The 19,970-nt window shown below is 42.6% G+C and overlaps 1 protein-coding gene across 3 annotated transcripts in view; it reads left to right on the top strand.

Moving 5' to 3' along the window:
- The window catches only part of LOC141131722 (cadherin-related family member 5-like), a 58,712-nt gene extending 42,161 nt beyond the window's left edge, over positions 1 to 16,551 (top strand). Inside the window, exons 11-17 of one of the 3 annotated variants that reach the window (XM_073619325.1) lie at positions 1,141 to 1,341; positions 1,617 to 1,748; positions 5,272 to 5,350; positions 5,999 to 6,192; positions 11,686 to 11,706; positions 13,829 to 14,090; positions 14,332 to 16,551. In XM_073619325.1, the coding sequence (XP_073475426.1) occupies positions 1,141 to 1,341; positions 1,617 to 1,748; positions 5,272 to 5,350; positions 5,999 to 6,192; positions 11,686 to 11,706; positions 13,829 to 14,090; positions 14,332 to 14,726 (1,284 nt within the window). In that variant the 3' untranslated portion in view covers positions 14,727 to 16,551. The remainder of the gene's footprint in view (positions 1 to 1,140; positions 1,342 to 1,616; positions 1,749 to 5,271; positions 5,351 to 5,998; positions 6,193 to 11,685; positions 11,707 to 13,828; positions 14,091 to 14,331) is intronic. The other 2 variants (XM_073619327.1, XM_073619326.1) reach the window with 2 other exon arrangements.
- The last annotated feature ends 3,419 nt before the right edge of the window (positions 16,552 to 19,970 follow it).

Below are 19,970 nucleotides of genomic sequence, written 5' to 3'. Positions count from 1 at the left end.
TAGCCTGCATGATCTTGATAAGATATTTCTTAAATTTGTGTAGCAGTGTTTTTTTTATTTTTATAAAGCTTTGTTCAATAATTGATCCTAATTCTACTCTGCATTAATCTTTACTTTACAATTTTTATTATTATGCAGGATTTATATAGCTGCAACATATTTGTATAAATTTGCGTAACACTTTATAATAAAAAGGAGGACAATACGATTTAAACACAGTTCAATACAGAAGGAATAGGAGGGTCCTGTTCATGGAGCTTACAATCTAAAGGGAGGGGGAGATGGTACAAAAGGGAAAAGCTGCAGGGGCCAATCTGATGGAGGTGACTCACGTACAGTTTTTATAAGAAACAAACAGAAAAGCGCCTCTAAGTGCAGTATTTAATGAGGTATGAAGTTGGCCAAAAAAGTCAATGAAACACTCACATTTTAAACAAATAGATAAGCTCATCTGTGCAGTATCTCTCAAGGTAGAAGTAGTGTAGCGCGTCTGTCCAGCTTAGCAGAAACTGGGGCATGGCAGGGAGGGAGGCCGGCCTACTCAGTGTCCTTTCCGGGTTTTGGTAGGGAAGCAGCATGGAGCGCAGCGCTGGAGGTGGCGTGTGACATCACTGGGGAGCAGAATGCCCAAGGAACACAACGTTTTTCAGAGGATGCACGGGGCTCGTACTAAGCATGTGTGTTTCTTTCTCCTCTCTCAGGCACTTTTCTGTTTGTTTCTTATACTTCAGCCATACAGAGGTGATTCCACTCTTGAGAAGAGCTTGCCCTACATTATTATAGACTGATCCTTGATCAATCTCTTGGTCGATTGACCTTACTATTCAGGACAAGTTCCTACAGTATTGTAAAGACTGTTTGAATTAAGCCTCACCACTGGCATTGCAAAGGTTTTTTTTTGTGCGCTTGCATTATACACTATTATGTACAGTTTTTAGGTGGAGGTGGAGTAGGCTTCCCTGACTAAAAGAGTTTTCAAGGATCACCGAAATGCAGACAGGGTAGGAGCTGAGCAGACATACTGGGGTAGGGAGTTCCAGAGGTTAGTGGAGGTTCTGGAAAAGTCCTGGAGGCGAGCATTACTTTACATATGTTTGAATAGCAGACTTACAGTACTTTCTTCATATGCATTCATTGCAGGCCTCACAGGTTGGGGATTCCAGAAAATATTCATTAGCTGAAGTACTGGTACGACTGCTGGCAGCAAATAAGCATTCACCCCGGTTTGTTGTTACTCAGTACCAAGGATTTGTTCAGGAAGATAACAATCCCGCAGCCCTTGTCAGCACTTACAATGGACGTGTGCTCTCCGTTATACCTACAGATGAAGATTTCCCAAATGTAAGTCCAGTACATGCCATAAACTAGTGTCCATTGCCAAACAGTGTTAAATAGGAAACATAAGCACTTACCTTTGTAACCTGTGACTTGATATTCTGCTTCATGAAGTATAATATATAGAAAAAATATTAGGGACCCTATGGTGCTTTTTTTTAACAAACCTATTTACTATTCTATAATTGTAAAGCTGATATTGTTTACAGTCTGTAAATCTAGTCTGTCTCTTTTTCTGCTTTGTGGTCTGATGGTTACAGAACATCTTAATCTCTTTTCAGGGAACCAATCCTCAGATTCATCTCAGCCTAGCCTCACAGTCTAATCATAGTCAGCTATTTCACATAACAGAAAGTGGTCTACTCATAGCCAGAGCAAACCAGCTGAAAGTAATGGAAACCTATCCTCTAAAGGTAAGATTTGCAGGATACACAAAGTAAGAGGCTGCATTACATCCAACATATCCTGTTTATATGTGTTACTGTTATACGGTTTTATGTAAAAAGAACACTCATGGAATTCTTTAAAAAATTTGGCTTAGACTCACCAACCACTTTTTTCGAAATTAAAAGAATGGCACCATATATCATCATATTAGGAGTTTTAGGGCTCTTTCACACGGAGGATCCGTATGTCCGTTTTTCATCCTTCCGTTTTCGGATGAAAAACGGACATACATGTATCCCTATGGAGCATCGGATGTCAGCGGTGACATGTCCGCTGACATCCGACCCGCTCCGATCCGAAAAGTGTAACGGAGGAAAACCCTACTTTTCCATCCGTTTTCGGATCGGATCGGGTGACGACAGACTCTACGGTCTGTCATCATCCGATCCCCCATAGGGGAGAGCGGCGCTCTGACAGGTCCTTCACTGCACAGTGTGCAGCGTCAGACCTGTCATTTTCCTGCTGAGCGGGGATCGGCGGAGCAATCCCCGCTGAGCAAGCAGGTGTTCACGGGGCGGATCATCACTGATCCGCCCCGTGTGAAAGAGCCCTTATACATTGTGATGTTAATCCAATTATTTCTTGAAATAGGACTGTTGTGTTTGGATGCAGATACTTCCCTTGTGATAGCATGGGCCGTCTATTAAACCCCAGAGTTCTCCTCTGGCCGCCAAAGCAGCCGATCAGATACGATCAGTAAACAAGAAAACCAAAACCAGAAGTGACCAAATCCTCGTCGCTTCTGGTTTCTGGGGTCACAGAGAGGGAAGAACGTCAGTTCCTCTCTCTCTGTGTAATGCAGTCAATAATGCCGGTCGGAACAGTCCCCAGCTCCCTGATCAGACGGAAGAGGCCAGGAAAGGCAGTGGGAGGGGACCGAGGCTGTACAGCTACTCAAATCACTTTTGCTTTACAAGTCATCGGCTGCTGTAAATTTTGATACCAGGATGCAGGTATCATCCCGGTATAACCACTGAAAGTCCAGGACGTTAACTGGTTAACCACTTGCCTACAGGGCACTTACACCCCCTTCGTGCCGGGCCATTTTTCAGCTTTCAGCGCTGTCACATTTTGAATGACAATTGCACGGTCATGTTACACTGTACCCAGATTATATTTTTATCATTTTCTTCACACAAATAGAGCTTTCTTTTGGTGGTATTTAATCACTGCTGGGTTATTTTTTATTTAAAAAAATTTTTTTTACTTAGTTTCTGTCAGTAAAGTTTGTAATTAGGTAATTTTTCTCCTTCACTGATGTGCGCTGATGAGGCGGCACTGATGGGCACTGATAGGCTGAACTGGTGGGCATTGATGAGGTGGCACTTATGGGCACTGATGAGGCGGCACTTATTGGCACTGATTAGGAGTCACTGATGGGCACTGTTAGGTGGCACTGATGAGCACTAATAGGTGGCACAGATTGGCACTGATAGGCGGCACTGGTGGGCACCGATAGGCGACACAGATAGGCGGTACTGATGGGCATTGATGGGCAGCACTGATAGGCGGGACTTATAGCCAGCACGGACTGGCATCACTAATGGGCACTGATTGGTGGCACTTATGGGCAGTGGTGGGAACTGACTGCTGGCAGTGGTGGGCACTGATTGCTGGCACTAGTGGGCACTGATCGCTGGCACTGATTTGTGGCACTGGTGTCACTATTGTAATCAGGGCACTGATGATCAGTGCCTAGATTACATGTATAGATGTCTTCTGTGAGGAGATGCCGCTGATCAGCTCTCCTCGCCACACACTCTGCCAGTGTGAGGCGAGAAGCACTGATTACTGGCATCTCCGGGGTTACATGTGACCGGCTGTGATTGGACACAGCTGATCACATGGTTAAAGAGCTGCGGACGCGGCTCTTTCCAGAGATCGGGGTCGCGCCGTGTCCTAGCAACACAGCGCAGCTGCGATTGTCGCGCTGCATGCCCCCACGGGCGCGCGAGAGCGGCCATTCTGGGATGCTGTCAGATGACGCCGTCCCAGAATGACAGCTGTACCGCCATCATTGACCGCGGGGCGGGCAGCAACTAGTTAAGGGCTAGGTTAGAGTTTAAGTATTTAAGTGATTAGCTTATCTACTAAGGGTTCAGGTCCGTAGTCAAATTAGGAATTTATTTTAAATGTTCGAGGGAGGTTAAACTTTAAGTGTTCAATTTAGGGGTCAGGTTTATTGTAAATACTAAAGGGTAAGGTTAACATTCTAGGTGACAATAAATTATTGAGGTAAGGGAGACACATGTGTTTGTTATAAAAAGACACATTTGTTTTCCCCATCAAAAGTCCAATAACAAAATGCCCTGCTTCAGGCTCCTGGTGCCAAAAGCTGAGATAGCCTTATCATCAAATAGACATCCTACATGTACATTATAAAAAAAACATGCAGCATTGAGTCTCTGTTGACATCCCATAGAATAAAAATGTGTGGGGAGGCGCTTTACTGTACTGTACTGACATCACTCCCTGTCAGCTCTATTTGGGTGATAGTTTGTTTTTTGCTGGCTTTTAAACTTTATAGTGTGTTCTTGTTAAAAGACAGTGCTGCACTACTGGAGACTTTCTCTCTTTTATGATTTATATCACTTGGAAGATTATCCATCATTAAGAATCACTTTGAATATCTTATCTGTTGGGACAGGTCCGATTATTATTGCAGTGAGGGCCTACATTCTGGTGAGTGTCCATCTGGATTAGTAATGGTGGTGACCTTTCACAATTGCAGCATTGTGATACACTAAGATGCACATACAGTATGCTATATGTCTATATGACCTCTTGTGTACTTTAAGGATAGCACTTTTAGTGGTACTTGATATATGTGGAAGTTGGATTACTGTTTAAGCTAAAGATTGAGAGGAGGTCCCATTCCTAGCGATGCAACATTGGTTTTTTACAGTTTAGAAAGGATTCCATATATATCATTCCTTATTGCAAGCTGCTTTTATTACAAAGAGTGTTGTTGATACTAGCATGGACATTTTAAGATTGTATACCCCACAGGTATATACTTATAGCTAGAACAACATGCGCGCTATGGAGGATTGAAAGCAGAAGGGTACAGTTCCTTCTGATTTCATAATTTGTTCAAGTAGCAATAGTGGTTGGCAAATGATTTTTCATTTATTAAACATGTATACTGTTCAGGTTTTTAAGTCACAGATCATAAATCCTTTCTACAACCAATATAAACAGGACTGACCCTTTTCTTAATTGATGAAAAATCTGTTCCTTTATCCTTATTGATGCACCTTTGCTTACCTACTGTCTTCCTCTCACTGCTACTGTTTTCTCTATTCAGTTGCTGTATATTTACATCGATAATCAAAAATCCCATGCTTATTATTTATTCTGGTAATTCATTTTATTTCCTTTACTGTAACCATAAGTGATTCAGACAGTATTGTTTCATGTTCAAACAAACAGTTGTTAAGTGTGATTCATATTTAACCAACAATGGTATCCTTCCTGTGTTAACTATAGATAATTGCAAGAGATGAAGAATCTGGGGAAATAGCAAACTGCACAGTGACCGTGAAGGTCTTGGCTCATGGGCAGGCAGGTAGGATATGTCTCACCTCTCCCGACAACCAGATCTGTAAATTTCTGTATGAACCATAGTTTACTTTGTGTGTCTTTTTGTGTGTAGATCCCATATATATAAATCCAGCACTTCCAGACCTAGATGATTTGCAGCTTCTGCAGCTTTTACTAAAAACAAAATCTCTCCATCAAAAATAATGTTTGGTCCCATATACAGAAAGTATGACAGGCCTAAGATATTTTTTACACCTGTAAACTTATAAATGATACAGCAGCATCCATGAAAGGGCATATTCATGGAAGTTACTTTAAGTGAACACCACCAAAACATATTCCCTCTTACGCATCCACTCTTCTAGTAAGCAGAATTTTGAGATGTCTCCGAAAGTTAGATCCCCACCTTCAACTCTGTACCATAGCTTTATAGCACCACAAGGTAATGGCGTTAAAGCCATCAAGCAAGCATAATGACATTCAAATATGGCACATTACCAAAATGTATTTTTCTTATTTCTTTCTTAAAGTGATTGATTGTTTAAGTAAAAGCTGGCATTCTATTTTTATTGGTCCCCATCATTCTGCCTGTCAATTCCCTAGAGGTAGAATGCTCTTTAAAACTTATTGTTTGAGACTTTCTCTTTTTCTTGTTATTTACTTGTTTTCTTAGCACCTCGGGATCCATCAGAGCCAAGAGCCATGTTCACTCTGCCAGACTTTCCCATGATAGGTGCTGGACTTGGGGTTTTTGGGATAGTGTTTGGGTTCTTGCTGTTCCTTTTAATAAGAATTGTGAAGAACCGTCGACAACAACAGCAACAGATGAGCCAAACTTCACTTGTCACAGAGAAGCATCCTAGTGTGGTATGACATTAGTGGTCTTGTGTCTACCTGATGCAAAAATAGATGTATTACATAACATAATCTGATTCTTTGCAATGCAACTTATGTAATATGCAACCCTCAGGCTTTTCTTACCAGTCTTGTGTATCAGCTAAGCTTAGGGAACCGTCTCATCCACCTTTCCATTTTTTATTAAAAAAGTACAACTGCACCAGCCAAGAGAATCAGAATTTTTTAGAAGCTTTGTTGTATGCCAATGGGGACAAATATCCTTTCATGTTCTTCTGCTTTGATATGTTTCACCCACCCAGAAGCTTAAAAGGAGAAGTATGGCAAAAGCTATTTTGACCATACTCCTCCTGTGGGTCACAGAAGTGCACATACTTGTGCTCTCCTGTGACCCAGAATCTGCCAACAGTGGGGTAAAGTCCGCTGTTGGCTGACATCACAGAGCCGGTCCAGGCTGTGCAGGGATCCCAACAATAAGGTTGGGATCTGCCCAAATGCTTGACCAGCTGCTGGCTCAGCCTTTTAGCATGCCGCTGAGAGCCTGAGCCAGCCACGTCCGCCCCCTCCACAGCCCAGCACTTCAGTAAGTGCTGGAGGGGCAGAACAGAGAGCCGATGACTGACAATCCCCACTCTCTATTTAGAAAAGACCAATAACTGAGTGATCAGCTGTCTCTGACCGCTCATTTCTCAGTCTAGATGCGGCAGGGGACAGTTGCAGCATCGGATCGATGGTGCAGACATCTAGGTGAGTATAAAAAGTTTGTTGTCTTAGATTCCCACACTTCTTTTTTAACCGCTTCCCGGCCACCGCATGCCGATGTACGTCGGCAGAATGTCACAGATGCGCAAACGGGCGTACCCGTACGTCCCTTCGTAATCTCAGGCTAGCGGGCAAGATGAGGAGAGGTAGAACAGGGAAATGCCTATGTAAACAAGGCATTTCCCTGTTCTGTCTAGTGACATGACAGGGATCCACTGCTCCCTGTCATCGGGAGCAGTAATCTCTGTCATGTCCTAGGTAGCCCATCCCCCTTACAGTTAGTACACGCTGGGGGAACATATTTAACCCCTTGATTGCCCCCTAGTGTTTAACTCCTTCCCTGCCAGTGACACTTATACAGTAATCAGTGGCTATTTTTAGCTCTGACCGCAGTATAAATGTCAATGGTCCCAAAGTAGTGTCAAAATAGTGTCCGATCTGTCCGCCACAATGATCACCAGATCACCGCCATTACTAATATTAATTTTTTTTTAATAAAAATGCCATAAATCTATCCTCTATTTTGTAGATGCTATAACTTTTGTGCAAACCAATCAATATACACTTATTATGATTTTTTTAAACAAAAATATGTAGAAGAATACATATCGACCTAAACTGAGAAAGACATTTTTTTTTTGTTTTTTTATATTTTTTGGGGATATTTATTATAGCAAAAAAAGTCTCTCTTTTTTCGTTTATAGCGCAAAAACCGCAGAGGTGATCAAGTACCACCAAAAGAAATTTTGTTTGGGTACAGTGTCGCACGACCACGCAATTGTCATTGGCATTGTTAAAGTGACGCAGTGCCGAATCACAAAAAATGCTCTCACAACACATAATATAAGTGAAATCAACAAAAAAGTCCAAATACAAATCCATATAAATGCAACTGAAGTGTTAGTTACACATCTGTAATACATCATTGTATAACATCAGTATTGATAATAATAATAATCACCCCCAATCAGTTACATTTGCCATAAAAAGTAACCCTTATTCTATATTTAAAATTATTAAAATGAAACCAATGTATGTTCATACCAGTGTATAAAAATATAAAACCAATGTATGTTCAAAATGATTACTTTATTCTTATCATACAATTTACTTCAACATTGTTCTGTATAGTTGCATAAAGGAACAAAGACAAACATTTTCTCAGGTAGTGAACGTTTTCCACAGGTATCACCATTACATACATTACCTATACCAAAGAAAAGGGAACAGGGGGTGTGGAGTGAAAAAAGATAAAAGTGGAGAAGAGGGGGTGGGAAGGGGGAAACTGGAGCATCTAATGAAGCTTATTGAAAAGCCTGATTTGTTTAGTCAGTGCAGCTGTACTGTTTTCACAGGAAGTAGAATATGAGTCTAACTAACCTATCAATAACCAATTGTAATTTTACATCTGAGTGGTTTTCTGAACAGTTGTTTAGCCCTAAAAGTTTTCTAATGCTATTATTTCCAAAAGTTATTTTTTCTGTTATCAACCTTACCGTAGTTATTATTATTATTATACAGTATTTATATAGCGCCAACAGTTTACGTAGCGCTTTAATAGTTATTATTACAGGTAATTATAAAGCGCTGGCAATTTACACAGCACTTTACATATGTATATTACCAAAAGTATTGTCACGCCTGCCTTTACACGCACATGAACTTTAATGACATCCCAGTCTTAGTCCGTAAGGTTTAATATTGAGTTGGCCCACCCTTTGCAGCTATAACAGCGTCAGCTCTTGTGGGAAGGTTGTCCTCAAGGCTTAGGAGTGTGTCTATAGGCATGTTTGACCATTCTTCCAGAAGTGCATTTGTGAGGTCAGGGACTGATGTGGACGAGAAGGCCCGGCTCGCAGTCTTCACTCTAATTCATCCCTGTTCTATCAGGTTAAGGTCAGGACTCTGTGCAGGCCAGTCAAGTTCCTCCACCCAAAACATGCTTATCCATGTCTGTATGGACCTTGCTTTGTGCACTGGTCCAAATCATTTGGTGGAGGGGGGATTATGGTGTGGGGTTATTTTTCGGGGGTTGATCTTGGCCCCTTAGTTCCAGTGAAGGGAACTCTTAAGGCGTCAGCATACCAAGACATTTTGGACAATTTCATGCTCCCAACTTTGTGGAAACAGTTTGGGGATGGCGCCTTTGTGTTCCAACATGACTGCACACCAGTGCACAAAGCAAGTTCCATAAAGACATTGATGAGCAAGTTTGGGGTGGAGGAACTTGACTGGCCTGCACAGAGTCCTGACTTCAACCTGATAGAACACCTTTGGGATGAATTAGAGCAGAGACTGCGAGCCAGGCCTTCTCGTCCACATCAGTGCCTGGCCTCACAAATCCACTTCTGGAAGAATGGTCAAACATTCCCATAGACACACTCCTAAACCTTGTGGACAGCCTTCCCAGAAGAGTTGAAGCTGTTATAGCTGCAAAGGGTGGACCAACTCAATATTGAACCCTACGGACGAAGAATGGGATGCCATTGAAGTTAATGTGCGTGTAAAGGCAAGCGTCCCAATACTTTTGGTAAAATAGTGTATATACATACATTTTTCATTCACATCAGCCCCTGCTACTAAGGAGCTTACAATCTTATACCCCTAACTCACATTCATACATACTAGGGCCAATCTAGACAGGAGCCAATTAACCTACCAGCATGTCTTTGGAGTGTGGGAGGAAACTGCAGTACCCGGAGGACACCCACATGAGCAGAGGGAGAACATGCACACTCCGGGCAGGTGGTGCCGTGGCTGGGATTCGAACGGATGATGCTAGTGCTGCTAGTTATTAATGAAATATTACAAAGAAATAAAATACTATTAATTATTTTCTAAACTGTCTCAGGCATTATCTTCAAATACTGCATGGAAAAAAAGTTTTGAAAATGGCAATGAGCATTGTATATATTTGTTTTTCATTTTTTATTTAATACATCTTAGCTTTTTGCAGTGCTTTACTGTAGGCTGACATTTGGCCTAAATAGTGAGCATCTAAACGAGTGCACAGTTTGATCAAAGCTGCCACACTGGATGAGATATACAGTTGTATAGAAGGATTCTTTTGGGCTTTAGCAGAGTCTTTTTGTGGGGAATGTTCAGATGCATTTCCCCCAAACCCTGGCCACACTTATTTCAAGTATAAATAAGTCAAATAATGGTAAATTAATCCGAATTATTGGTTCCAAAAATGTGATCTGATCTTAACTGAATTATAGAATCGTATTGGAATTATGATAAGAATCACTATCTTATTTAACAAACAACATAGAACACTTCAAATTGGTGTGTCTTTGATGAACACATGGTTTACACATTCTAGGTCATTAAAAGAAGAAGAATGTTGCCCTCTAGGACAGTGACAGTGGTTTTTGTAAACATATGGAACACTGCAAATAATCCTGAAGACACATCACACACTTTAAGTGAAAACCAAATTATTAAAACATTGCATACTGTGTGTTATAACGATATAACAATAAAACTATTCAAAACTATGCCTAAAGTGTATTAGTGATACAAAAAACATGGTCAAGAAGTAACCAGGACAACTAAGTTTAAATGGCCTAGTTGATTTTGATTTGTCAAAGTGAAGATCACAGGAGTAGTCAACATATTTTGGAGGCTCACTAGTGTTAACTACTTCTGTGACTTTAACTTTTGCAAATAAAAGTCAACTGGACCTATTAAACTTAGTTGGACTTCTCACTTGTTAACCATATATTTTTTTTGCATCACTACTAACAGTGACCTCTGTTGGGTTCACCTGTTTCACAGAGAACTGCCCTCACTACATACGTTCAAGTCATTCTTTGACATTAGTATCAAGCGCCCCACCAATGCTTCAGTCTCCATAGTATTTATGAGATACTTGGGACTGGTGAGGACCATACCCTCTAACCCTGACTAATTGTGGACACATCCATTTCTGTCTCTTTCCCAAACAAAGTCTCGATGTCTGGTGCATAATTCTCCTCTAGTCTTGTCACCAGTTGACTTGCCCTAATCAGAATTCCCTTGAGTCTGAGCATTCACTGTTATCCCCCTTTTCTTGCATTCTTCTTTTTATTTCTGGACATCCCTCTGTACTTCATCTGCCACACCCTCACAACACCCTAGAACATGGAGAACAAGGTCTACAATCATAGACACATTTCTGCTCATTGTTTACAATCTGTGCACAAAATGTCTGTGATTGTAGACTCCAGCAGCCATTTTGTGTGAGTCTGAATTTTAAATTAAACTTTTACTGGCACAGGCTGCAGGCAACTTAGCGTGGGCAGGTACAGACAGTGGTCAAAGCATCATCTATCAGCACAGTTTGGGAACCACTGATTTGGATAATGGCAACTTAAAAGAGTGTCATCTGAGTCATATGTTCCAATTATTGAAACAGGTGTACCAATTAATTTAGTCATGGGCTTTCAACTGCCCGGCAGTATAAAAGATACACAACAGAATTTATTTAAAATCCTATTTGACATAGGAGTGGCCAGAAAGTTAAAGAAAAAATACCAACATACTCAATAAAAACATCTGGTGAAGCCTGAAATGACACAGCTATGTAATCTACTAGCCAAATGATAATTAGATACTTTGTACAATAATTTTAGCTATGGAATTTAAAAATGAGAAGATATTAATGGGAAACGTAATATTTAACACTGCAAATTCAGTGTTATAGCCTTAATTATATGAATGCTAACTTGCATCTCTTCTCTCTCTTGTGCTGCAAAAAAGAGCTTGAAATGGTTTCAGACAGTGAGTATTGGTTGGTAGGAAAAACATTACTTCAGAATTGACATCAAAATTTACCTCAGAATTTACTTTAAAAGTTAATTATTTTTTTTCACAATTTAAAACATCTCTTTTCAAATGTTAGTGATCTATGGGCATACATATATACACACACACACACACACACACACACACACACACACACACACACTGTATATACTTTCAAGAATCCTTTAGGGCTTCCTTGGCCACCATTCTTTAAAAATATGGGCTTTGCAAAAGAAAAAAAAAAGAAAACTTATACTCACCAAGGTGGATCTGTATCTGTCCCCCACCAGCTCTGCAGTGAGGACTGAGCGATCAAACACTGCGATCGCTCAGTTCTCCCCCTCAAACATGAGCAGAGAGCCTGGACTGTCATTCTCAGCAGTCTGATCTGCCCCTTTAGTGCTCACTGGAGGGCTAGGCTGTCAAGCGGGTGGGAGGGGCTGGCTCAGGCTCTTGGGTGATCGCTGAGGCTGAGCCAGGTGCCGCTCCAGGCTTCTGGGTGGATTCCTATCATATGGTCGGGATCTTTTCAGTTCCTGGACCGGTTCTATAACGTCAGCCGACAGTGGGCTTTAGCTGAGAATGGGTCACTGGAGTGCAGAACGGACTGCACACCTGTGATCCATATGAGAAGTACAGCCAAAGTAGCTTTGGCTGTACTTCTCCTTTAAAAGAAATGTCCAAACATCACACAAAGAGTTACCCTCACAGGGGTTTTCAGCATTCCTCAGCAAAACTAATACTTCATATCAGCCTCCTGGCGCATCTGGACTTACAGGCCTCTGTTCCTTGTCTGTTTCTCGCACACACAATTCTCAAACACACTCTTTGTGTCTTATATGCATCACCCCTAGCTACACTGGCTCCTACCCTCTCTTAGGTAAAACTGTTCTGTCTCCTGTGTGGAGTCCTGAACCACAGCCACTTCCAATCTAATGGCCTATTCACAGATGGTTGCTCACAAAACATGGACTCAGAATTGGAGGCTTCTTCCCTCCTGACTTTCTACAAAGCCTCCAAACTCCACGACTCAGGACCAAGATTTTCTAATTAAAAGGAGACTGAACAACCAGGCTTTCAACCTGTATGCATAGGATTCCTGGGTTACCCTTCTCACCTACACCCTTGTCAAATATATATATAATTTGTATATAATATATTTTTTATAATTGTTAATATAAATAAGTTCCCAGGTGTCAGGAATGGGAACCCCTTTTTCTGATCACAACTGGCTAAGAGGAGTGTTCTCTTACTTTGGAGAAACATTCCCTCACTTTGTATTGTGTGTACAAAACAGGAAGGAAAACCTCCCTAATAAGGCATAGATGATAAAAAATGCCCTGTCTTCTTCGGGGTTCAAGATGATGGAACTCCCACGTCTGTGAATAGGATACAATCTTTAGAAATTCACCAGCAATCAGTTAGGATGCTTTTATTACAGAAGAGACATATTGAGTCTCTAATGCAATAAAAGATTTTCTGCTAGTAAATTTATTTTTCTGACTACGACCTGACAGAGTTTACTAGACAGCTGTGAGCAGAACATTTTATAAGGTCTATGAGACTCATCTTACAGTGCTGGAAATCAGAGCAGACACCGACCAATAGGGAGTGGATCAACCACATGGGGGATACCCTCCACCTGGAACGAGTCTTTTTCCAGCATAGAGGGTGCCCTGGGAAATTTGAGGTGCTGTAGGGAAGTTGGTTGGCCATACCGGGTCTTTTCCCAACAGATCTTATCATGGATAGGATTTTGTAACCTTAATGCTTGTGGAAATCTTGTCTAATGCTTTCACACTTTAAGCAATTGCATGTCAGAACTTGTTATGGGTAATAGATTATGGTATATTCGACGTCTCAAATTTTTACTGCATTACTGATGATTATGTATGTGTCACAGACTTTTGCACTTGATGTTTTGCTATTCTCTCACTCTGGAACCTTAATATTGTTTTTGACTATGTACACAAGTTGTTTACAGTATGCTCAATAAACTTTTCTGATTAAAAAAAAACCTCTTTCAATGGTAAATTTCCACTTTAGATTTACAGATTCATAGCTGTGAATGATATTGTTTATGGCTTGACCTTTGCAGGTAAATACCAGCAAATCTTCACCACAGCAAGAGGAGAAAGGCTACCAAAATGCAGCTTACAGTGAGAGCCCTGATGATGTGAAGACTTGTGAAGAGCAAGATAAGGGGATGTCACCTAGCAAACAAAGCAAAATAAAAGAGTTAGGAAAGGCAGACGGCAACCCGAGCAAGCAGCAAAAAAGGACGCCAGCTGTAGCTGTGATCTCACCTGGAAACCAATGTCATGGAAGCTCTCCATGCAGAAACAGACAAGAATTGTCAGGTAAATACCCAAGCCAAGTAACAGAATAGCCTATTCTAGCTTATTGCATTTCATACCTCCTTATGTAGGATGGGACTAATATAACTTATTATTGTCTAAGTGATGTATTATTATGCCTGACAAATTTGCCACCAGGCATAGTGACGTTAAAGGAAATCTTACATTTATCTTGTGCACATTTTTCATGGATGTGGCAATATTTTCTGTTATATTCCTATAAACCCCACCCCTTTCATTGTAGCTGAGCCTTTGAATAGAAATCAATGTACCCACCAGGAAGCCACCCCAACAAAGGAACTCCAATCAAAAAAAGTTGCGATTACCCAAGCCCTGGTGGTCAATGAGGAAGTGGACAGCAGTGACCTTAAGCCTCCATTAGACGATGACCTCAATAACTGTCTTCAGGCAATTAATGATGCAAACACTGATGCCAGTGAGGAAGTATCAGAGAACCAGGATACCTCAGAAATATGGCCTGAACCCCCACAACTACCCCGGCTACCCATTGTTGTAGAAGTGAATGAGGAAGTGACAGAACACGACAGAGAACTGAATGCTCAAACTCCACCAATGGGCAGTGAGATTATCACTCCTGGCTCTCTCATGCAGTTAATGGAAGACTCAATTGAATGTTAATCCCTTTAAGCTTCATGCCTAAAAGAAAATAAATGAATATTCTGATTGATTGTTGTGGACTACAAGGCATGAGGCTGGAAACTATGCCTTGGTACCGTCTAACCCTGTTGGGAATTTAAGGCTGATATTGTTGTGTGAACTATAATAGGATTTGGTCTGATAAACATTACCCTTTTTATACTTATCCACGACAGTTTTCATTAATCAGTGATGGTGGCGGGTCATATCAATGAATAGCTCAGTCTACACGTGCATTACTGTATTAGCTGCACCAATCTCACTCCTGTACTAACTGCAAACATACAAACTGCTATCAGTAGTTGTGCAGTCTGCTTTGTGTTATAAAATACAGCAGATTATGTATATCACCAAGACCCTGTTTCACATTAAAGCTATAAAAACAGTTTATAAGAGGAATGTGCATGTGTAACATATGTTTCAAGACCAGTTTTTACAATGCATGAATTGCCTGATATGTTTATATGTAGCGTGAAAGTCCAGTGAGGAACGCAGCAAACATAATGTTTCTTCACAGTTATCTTTCTGCCTTTAAAACATCTCCATTTTGGTCTAGTGATTGGGAGATGGACATTCAGTGCTGGGATGTCAGGTTGCTGCCAATTTGTGCCAATGAGTTGGTAACTTTACTGACTGTCTGACAAATGTGAAATGCCTGTTTATCATATGTATTTATTATCAATATATATATCAATATTTTCACCTTGAAATATATCAGTTCACCCAGCACTTTATTTTACAGAACAAGTACACAAATTTACGCACAGTAGTCTGCTGTTAGCGAAACTGCAAAAAATGCCACCTGACATCAGAATACATATACCTACAGAGTAAGCATTACTAAACATGAATGTGTAGGAAAATCACGTGAAAGTCTAAGTTAAATTTAATATATTTTTTCATTATTATTTATTTATTTTTATCAGCACCAGGGCCGGTAATTACATTGAATGAAAAGTGTCCCTTGTGCCCCCTGCATTCCCCTGTAGCTGGGATCTTCCGGTGCTGTGGGGTTTTTTACAAGCCTTTGGACTTTTCATTTTGTCAAACCTGCCAACTTTGTCCACCCTTTTTTTCCCCTCTGCTTCATTCATAATAGCTGTACTATCCCTTCCCATAATGGAAAGGTTGTAACTGTGGGGAATGAGCTGGTGGAAGTGGTAGGAGATTAGTTGGAGACGTGATAGGCTTTCCTGAAGAGATGGGTTTTCAGGGATCACCTGAAGGTAGCAAGAGTAGGTGATAGCCAGGTAGATGGAGGTAGCGAGTTCCAGAGGATGGGAGAGGCTCTGGAGAAATCCTGGAGACGACAGCTTTTATGAACCAAGCAGGGGCGGAAAGGGTGGGCATAGTTAGCACTTTTGATGAGTGGCTGTGATGAGTCCAGCGGCTCATATTAACCCCCCAACATCAGAACATCACAGCTGCAAGGGAATTTGGCGGAAAGAGGAATGAAGATTTCAATGAACATAGCAGCCACCAGCACAAGGGACACTTTTCATTCAATGTAAGTACCACCCCTAATGCCGATTTAAAAAAAATATTTAACTTTACTTAAACTTTAAATGATTGCATACTTGATTTCAAGCATTGTCTGGAACAAGCCAAGACTTGATGACGTCACCCTGCTAAATATTGACTGATGACATAAGGGTAAAGATAGAAATGCAGGAGAACTGTCTGTTGTTATATACCAAATAGATTACAGCCTCAGTAAACAACCGTCATTATCTACCAATTAGTGAATAAACTATTAATTGCTACTGTGGAATACTGTTGGGTAATATCTAATGGGACAATTTTTTTTTTACAATAAACGTTTTAAGTATAAATCACATGAAAACTAAGTGTATGTCATTGAATATTTATTCTGTATTTTAGTATGAAGTTCAGGCATTACATCTCCTCCATTATACTAAGATTGGTATTCAGCAATTCTGTTATTATCTAGCTCATTTCTAATTCACCTGTAGCTTTAGGAGTCTAGATATAATTTGATGGGGATTAAAGCTCTCATTGGATCCAGCCTCAATGTGATTTAGTACTGTATAGTCCCAAACCATTGTATACTACATTCTCATGGACAAGAATGCAGAATGCATAATGCACAAAGCTGTTTTTTTCTTGATTTACTATTATGCAAAGTATCTTTATATATAAATCTTAGTATAATAGTGAGTAAAAGTAAAAGCACTTTAAAACAAGCCTTTCCCAGCCTCTCTACCTGCATGTACTGTGAAGGAATTCTCAAACATCTGCAGGGCTAATTCAGATGGGCAATCTGGAGAGTACAGGCTTCTGTGTTCAAAGGCAGCTAAATGCTTTCTCTAGATGCAGCAAAACTTTATGCTGTGGTGCATATAAACCTGCCATTTAGCTGCAGCCAGTTTGTTTCCAGCCAGAAGCACTGTCCCTGGATGCAAACTGTATGTGTCCAGAGCCAAAGTTCCTAACTGTACGGTCAGTATGTATTTATATAACCACTTGTATGTACTTGTATGGTCACATGCGAATAGCAGCGGTTCCTGAAAGTCTGTTATTTGTACAGGCTGTTGGCTGCAGATTTTCTCACAAACTATAGCTTAGTACACACTAGTAGTTTTTTTGTTCAAAAGCTGCAGGGCTGAAGGAACAAAAACTGACAGCTCCAGAGGAGCTGCTGTACTAACCATGTGATATTAGTACAGCAATCTCCCCTGTGTTCAGACAGGGGGATGCCAATGGCTGAGAGCGCTGATTGGGAGCTGATCGGCAGACCTTTTTCAATCATGCCCCATCAACAGACTGGCTGAAGTACACATGGGCCAAAATGTCCCATGCCACCCAACATTCGGCTAGTGTGTACTAGGCTTAAGTCTGCAGCCATCCCAGACCTCCCATCTGAATGAGCACTTAAAGTGATTGTAAAGTCTTGTTTTTTTTTTTTTAAAGTAACAAGCATGTTATACTTACCTGCCCTGTGCAGTTCATTTTGCACAGAGTAGCCCAGATTCAACTCTTCTCAGTTCCCTCTTCGCTGCTCCTGGCCCCTCCCTCCTGTCGAGTGCCCCCACAGCAAGCAGCTTGCTATGGGGGCACCCAAGCCGAGCTGCAGTTCAGTGTGTCCATTCAGACATGGAGCTGCCATTCGGCCCCGCCCCCCCTCTCTCCCGATTGGCTAACTGACTTTGACAGCCGCGGGAGCCAATGGTGCCCCTGCTGTGTCTCAGCCAAATCAGGAGGGAGAGTCCCGGACAGCCGAGGGATTCGTGGACATCTTTGGACAGAGATGGGGCTCAGGTAAGTATTAGGGGGTGTTGGGGAGATTGCTACATACTGAATGCTTTTTATCTTAATGCAGCTACCTATCCCCCAAATGTGGGGTCTCTGTCACCCCAGGTCGCTGAGCTATGACCCTCAAGCTTGATTTTTTTTTTTTTTATGTTCATGGCATGGCCCTGCCTCACCTGTCTCCCCTGACTGCACGTCCCTAGACTCCAGCTACTTGTAGCTTATACAGAGCTTTCCTCTTACTCATGGACAGCTAAACAGCATGTTGGGGGAAGCAGAAGAAAGGTAAGTATATGTGTCTGTCGAGGTCTGAATCAAACTGAACCTTTTGCTTTGTCCACCTCCAGCCAAAACATATTTTTTTAAATGTATACAGAGCAGTGTTTCTCAACCGGGGTTCCGCCACGATTCAACATTGTGGCAGATGTATATCCGACCAATGTTATTTTTAGTGTTCCCAATGCGTGCTGACAGTGAGAACAGTCAGTGCGCATTGATACCCAATGCCCTCTCTGTAGTTTCGGCTCAGAGAACTCAGAGGGCGGAGTCAGGAGAAAGGCAGAGAGCGGGAGTTCTAAATTCAGCGGGGAGCTGAGCATGGAGAGTGGGGAGCCGAGGGTAGAGGCGGGGAGCCATGGGAGCCGAGAATGAAGACTGGAGGCAGGGAGCACAGAGAGGGAGCCGTGAAGAGAGCCGAGAATGAGAACTATGGAGGCGGGAGCACCAGATCAGAAGGTGAGATCTGTCTCAATGGTAGCAGTAATGCACACTGTGGAGGGGGGGAGCAGGGAAAAGGAGCACATGGCTAGATTAGAAGCTGAGCTCCTGTGTACGTCGGGGTGAATGCAGACTGTGGGGGGAGGGAAGAGCAGAGAACAGAAGATGAGATCCTGTGTATAACAGCACTGATTGCAGGCTGCGGGGGGGGGGGGGAGTGGAGCAGAGAGTTGAGGCACACAGCTGGACGAGGCTGAAAGTGTGACCCGGAGGAGAAAATTGGACGGAGGGTCGGCATGACTATGGGAGGAACAGGTCTGAAAGGGTTAAAGTGTTCACTGAGGTAGTTTTAGATGAAGGGGTAGCTTACCTTATTGGAGCATCAGGTCAGGTGGTCTGGGTGGAGCCGAAAAGGGGGCTTGGGTGGTTGCACAGGCTGTTGGGTAATCATTCGGGAAGATTTCTTGATTGAAGAAGTTCTGCCGTTCCCCTGCGGAGAGAAGTCAAGACAAGATGAGTGATCTGGAGGCCTTTTGGGACCAGGTCAGGGCGCAGCTTCTGCACGGGGTCCACAGTGGCTCCAACAACAGCTGCTAGGCATGTTAGGGGGGTCGGGGGTTGATCCGTCTCCTCCTGGGTCCCCCCCTTCCTCTAAACGCGCTAGGAGGGTTCGCCCTCCTGAGCGCTTGAGTCCTTCACATACCCCCCGGGTCCGGCGGCCGCATGGGAGCTCCATTCGGAACCCTTCAGTGTCCCCTGCTGTGCCATTAGCTTCTGGCTCCAGCGGAGGGCCTGGGAGGAATCCCCAGCATCGGCGGGACCTGCGGGAGGCGGGGACGCTGCGCTCTCTTTTCCCCTCCTCCCCCTCTACTGTGGCTCGGGACATGGCGGCCGGCTCTCCTGCTGATGTGCCTAGCAGGAGGCCGGCTCGGTGTGGGACAAGGTCGGATGCAGGGAGGGGCGGGAGCCCTGTCCCTTCTGGAGCTGTGGGGATAGAAGAGCGTGCTTGCCGGGAGGTCCGGTACCTGAGATCCTCGGCGGCATCATCAGCTGGCTCAGCTTCCTCCCCTGTGGCTGGGAGGAAGGCTCAGCGTGGGAAGTCTGCAGATAACGGCAGCAGAAGGCAGTTAGCGCCCTCTGCTGCTTCTCCAATGACAGTACAGACTGCTTCACACAAGGACAGAGTGACAACTACACGGGGGAGTGGCCAGGCTCAATTAAAGGGTAGGCGACCCCCTT

Source organism: Aquarana catesbeiana, linkage group LG03 (assembly GCF_042186555.1).
Source record: "Aquarana catesbeiana isolate 2022-GZ linkage group LG03, ASM4218655v1, whole genome shotgun sequence".
Classification (NCBI taxonomy): domain Eukaryota; kingdom Metazoa; phylum Chordata; class Amphibia; order Anura; family Ranidae; genus Aquarana; species Aquarana catesbeiana.
The sequence above is the reverse complement of the archived record's forward strand: the minus strand, read 5'-3'. Positions and strand labels throughout refer to the sequence as shown.